Raw genomic sequence first — 4120 nt, forward strand, 5'->3', positions numbered from 1 at the left:
CATGGGTTGTTGACTATCAAACCTTTCTTTGCAACGCTTAAATGATTATGATTATGTGCCAGGGGCGAAGCCAGGATAAAAGGTCGCCGGGGTCAACACAAACAAGTAACACTAATGTGTCCCATTAAAAACAAGGTAGAAAATTTATATCCAAAAATGTGTACCTCGTATAACATGTCTATAATGTTTTTTTAGTAACCTGACATAAATAAAAATAATAATAGTTGCGAATGTATCCTAAAACTGATTACAAAAGTAGTTACCTCTCTATTTTTCTTGACCTCTACGTTCTTTCATCTTCAAAAAGTAATCTATTACATCCTTACGTGAAGTTGAATATAGAAGTCTTTGCTCCAAGAAACAAATGATGCAGTAGTTCATGAAATCATCACCAATGCGATTACGTAGCACAATCTTCACTATTTTCATTCCAGAGAAACATCTCTCCACTGATGCAGTTGCGACAGGCAGCACTAATACTAGCTTCAGGAGCTGATAGACCAAAGGAAAAGCAAGATGCTTATTTGTACTAACCATCAGCTTACCAAGTTCAGAAATAGTTTTCAGGCCTGTAAATCTTTCGTCTGCTCGCACATTATCAATGTAGAAAGGAAGCTCATGAGCAAGTTCCTTCAACTGGATAGAATCAAAATCATCTGGATAGGACTTAGCCAAATCAACTAAGCTCTCAACATCGAAAGCTTCAAAGGAATCTTTTGGACAGAATGCAGCCATTCGGGTAAGAAGGCTCGAATTTACTTCATTAAAACGATCATTGAACTCTGCAAGCTGCAAGTCAATAACAGGGTTGAGGCAATCATATCTGTAGTGCTGATAGTTAGTGCGGTTGGTTTTTTTCCTTGGTTTATGCCGGTCTATATACTCTTCTTCCATATCCAACTTAGGAATATCATACAGCTCACAAAATGAGTGAGTTCTCTCCAATAGAGACTCCCAACCGTCATCTCTGATTTTCTGAAATTTTTGCTTGGTTAACTTCACCTCTACCATAGCCTCCAAGATGTCCTTATCTTTCCTCTGTAAAGATAGAGATAAAGCATTTGCATGTCCCAAGATAAGAAACATCAAGTGTAGATGAAACACGAAGTCAAAATCAGTAACATAATCTAAAAGACCACGAGCTTGACGCTTCTTTGCATCACTTGGCCCATCTTTTTCAACATACTTGAGTACTTCAATAACATCTGGGAACAAGTTAAGTATGCTCCGAAGAGTTTTATAGTGAGAACCCCAACGAGTGTCTCCAGCTCTTTGAAGTGATAGCTCTTGATTTAATCCCGTTCCAGTACTAAGTTGTCCACAACCAATACCTTTCTTCACTCTTTCTTGCTGACTCTCCCTAATCAAGTCTTTTCGTTTACAAGAAGCTCCGGCCACATTAAGCAGAAGGGCTATCATGTCAAAGAAGTCACTAACATCATCATTCTTTTTAGCTACTGCCACAATGACTAACTGGAGTTGGTGAGCGAAGCAGTGAACATAATATGCTGAGCTATTCTCCCTCATGATCAAAGCTCTCAAGCCATTGAACTCACCTCTCATGTTGCTAGCCCCGTCGTACCCTTGGCCTCGAACTTGTTTTACGTTCAATCCATACTTCTTGAACAACTGATCAATGCCGGATTTGAGACATGAAGCAGATGTCTCATTCACATGAACAACACCAATAAGTCTTTCTTGGACTGCTCCGAACTCGTCGACATACCGCAAAACTACAGCCATTTGTTCCTTGCCTGAAACATCAGCGGACTCATCAACCAATAAACAGAAAACTCCACCACCAATTTCAGCAACAATAGATTTGACTATGATCTGCACAAATAAAAAAATTAGTTTGAACAGTACTATAGGTAATGTCATCATTTGTAAGATATAATAATAATAGTAATCAATCATTACCTCTGCATAGCATTCAGCAATGTCCTTCTGAATTTCTGGAGCTATCAGTTTATTATTTCCAGGCGCATCTCTTAACACAACTCTCTTTGTATTCACATTTTGCTCTGCCAAAAGAATTGATAACTCTCGAAAATTTCCTTTGCTCTTAGACTCTTCTGATTCATCATGACCACGGAATGCTAGACCTTGATGCAGCAAGTATCGAGCAGCACTTATGGAATTGTTCAATCGAATCATATACTCCTTTTCAGTGACTTTGCTTTGCTTGTCGAGAGCAATAACAACTGATTGGTTATGTTTCAGCAAATTATCACATCTTTTGACTGCCGTATTATGAAAACTATTAGGAGATTTGCCCACATGGTCACGAAGTCTTTCCGGCTTGTTCCAACAATCAAAACCGTCAACTACAAATGCGTCATTCCCTCCTTGTCCTTCAATGGAATCTCTGAACAAGTAGCAATGTAAGCAAAAGGCAGCATGCTTCTCCTCACTGTACTCTAGCCAGTGATAGTCTCCAAACCATTTATGATTAAACCGGCGTAAAATATTGCCTATCCTCTTCTGTGGATACTTGAAGCCAGGTTGTGGCCTATGCGGACCTCTAATCAAATATCTCCGCCTTACTTCATCTTGTAGCTTTGGTCCTATATATTCTGATATTCTCCTCCTATCGGCTGGATCGTGGGGTAGCTTATCCAAATCTACCTGGTCTGCTCTAACTTTACCTCCTATCCTGCTTGGAGTTGAAGTGGCCGGCAAAGGACATGGGCGTATAGTACGTCTAACGTTTGATGGACTTTCATCATGACTAGGATCATTGCTTGTGGGTGGTGGTGATTTTCTTTTCAAATTCAGAAAACGCTCCATTATACTCTTACTACCTGCAATTTAAAACACACAAATAACAAAACAGAGTTAGTACTAACATAAAAAATTTACAGTACAAAGAGATTGTAATCTTTCTTGTTAGCTTACCTGACATTATGATGGGATGTGACTTGAGGCCTAATCTAAATTGTAATCCAGGTGATTAGATTACCCACACAACCTTCAAGCAGTTATTAAACAAATCAATACGTCAAACAAACCCTAGTACAATAGGAATTAGATGAAGAAATTGGCTTTAGTACTACTTACAGATCAATTTTGTGAAACGAATCTTAAATTTTGACGGAGTAGAGCTGTAGAGGACAGAGGAGTGGAGATTGGGAGCAGCGGCCGGCGGCGGCGGGCGGCGGCGCTTCAGGCGAACACAGGGACCGTCGGGCGAGACGTGAAGAAAGAAAGAAGGGCAACACGGCCCTGATCGACGGCACGCGTGACGTGAGAATGAGCGAAAGCGATCTGATCGATAGGAAGTTTTTTCAGGGGCGGATCGATCAGGTAGTGGAGATCGATGCGAACTCTGAAGTGGCAATGGGCCTGCGTGCAGCAGTTTTGGGCTGCTACGAGAGGGGTCCTTTCTGGACCGGGGTCAAAAAAGATTCACCGCACCATTCTTCTGTGTGGGCTGTATATATATATATATATATAACTGGGTTTGGGCCAGGGTCATCGGGGTCAATTGACCCCGGCCCAACACTGTAGCTCCGCCCCTGTTATGTGCACCTAAAGAAGCACGTACTCTAGTGGCCTGTCTGTGTGTTGGGGGAGCGGTTTTTCTGTTATTGCCCGGTGCTCTGTCATATATGTACTTCTCTGATCTCTCTGTCATCTGCCTTCAGTACATGGAGCACCATCATGTCGGCACTGCACGTTTCCACACCTGCATATACATGTTGCAAAATTACTATGCATTTGGTCCTTTACTTTGACTCAATTTTGTCTGTGACTCAAATCGTGCACTGCTAGTGTTACTCCCAACCCTGATTTCTTTCCTTCCCCGACCAGCACGATTTGGCCACCTACATCTTGTCACTTCTCATGTCCTCCTTTTTTTCGAACCACACGGAAAAGCTGCATGTGTATTCATTAAGAAAGGAGAAGATACAAGCAGGGGCGGAGCTAGAAAATTTGGCCATTGGGTTCACTCCATGACTTGTTGTGAGAACTTAGTACTATTTTTTTTTTTGCGGGGAGAACTTAGTACTATTATGTGAAGTGTAAAGTCTAATTTTAAATTATCTTACAAGAAAATTATAGTACCCGAAAATAACATAAGGGAAACGTTTGGGGCCGGGGCACCGGCCGAACCACT

General features: G+C 41.3%; 1 protein-coding gene across 1 annotated transcript; it reads right to left on the reverse strand.

Annotated features, from left to right (window-relative positions):
- Positions 1 to 267: 267 nt before the first annotated feature.
- On the reverse strand, positions 268 to 2905 carry LOC119310690 (zinc finger MYM-type protein 1-like). Its single transcript, XM_037586348.1, has 4 exons — positions 2899 to 2905; positions 2703 to 2804; positions 1921 to 2204; positions 268 to 1833 (listed from the first exon to the last, which is right to left on the reverse strand). Exons 1-4 carry the CDS (start codon positions 2903 to 2905, stop codon positions 268 to 270), a joined length of 1959 nt encoding a protein of 652 aa, XP_037442245.1.
- Positions 2906 to 4120: the final 1215 nt, after the last annotated feature.

This window comes from Triticum dicoccoides, chromosome 5B (assembly GCF_002162155.2).
Source record: "Triticum dicoccoides isolate Atlit2015 ecotype Zavitan chromosome 5B, WEW_v2.0, whole genome shotgun sequence".
Taxonomy (NCBI): domain Eukaryota; kingdom Viridiplantae; phylum Streptophyta; class Magnoliopsida; order Poales; family Poaceae; genus Triticum; species Triticum dicoccoides.

Coding starts and splice junctions, on each gene's coding strand:
- LOC119310690 (XM_037586348.1), bottom strand. Junction 2,205..2,702: donor AAGTCCATCAAACGTTAGAC/GTACTATACGCC, acceptor ATAACCAATCAG/TTGTTATTGCTCTCGACAAG. Junction 1,834..1,920: donor TTGCTGAATGCTATGCAGAG/GTAATGATTGAT, acceptor TTATTTGTGCAG/ATCATAGTCAAATCTATTGT.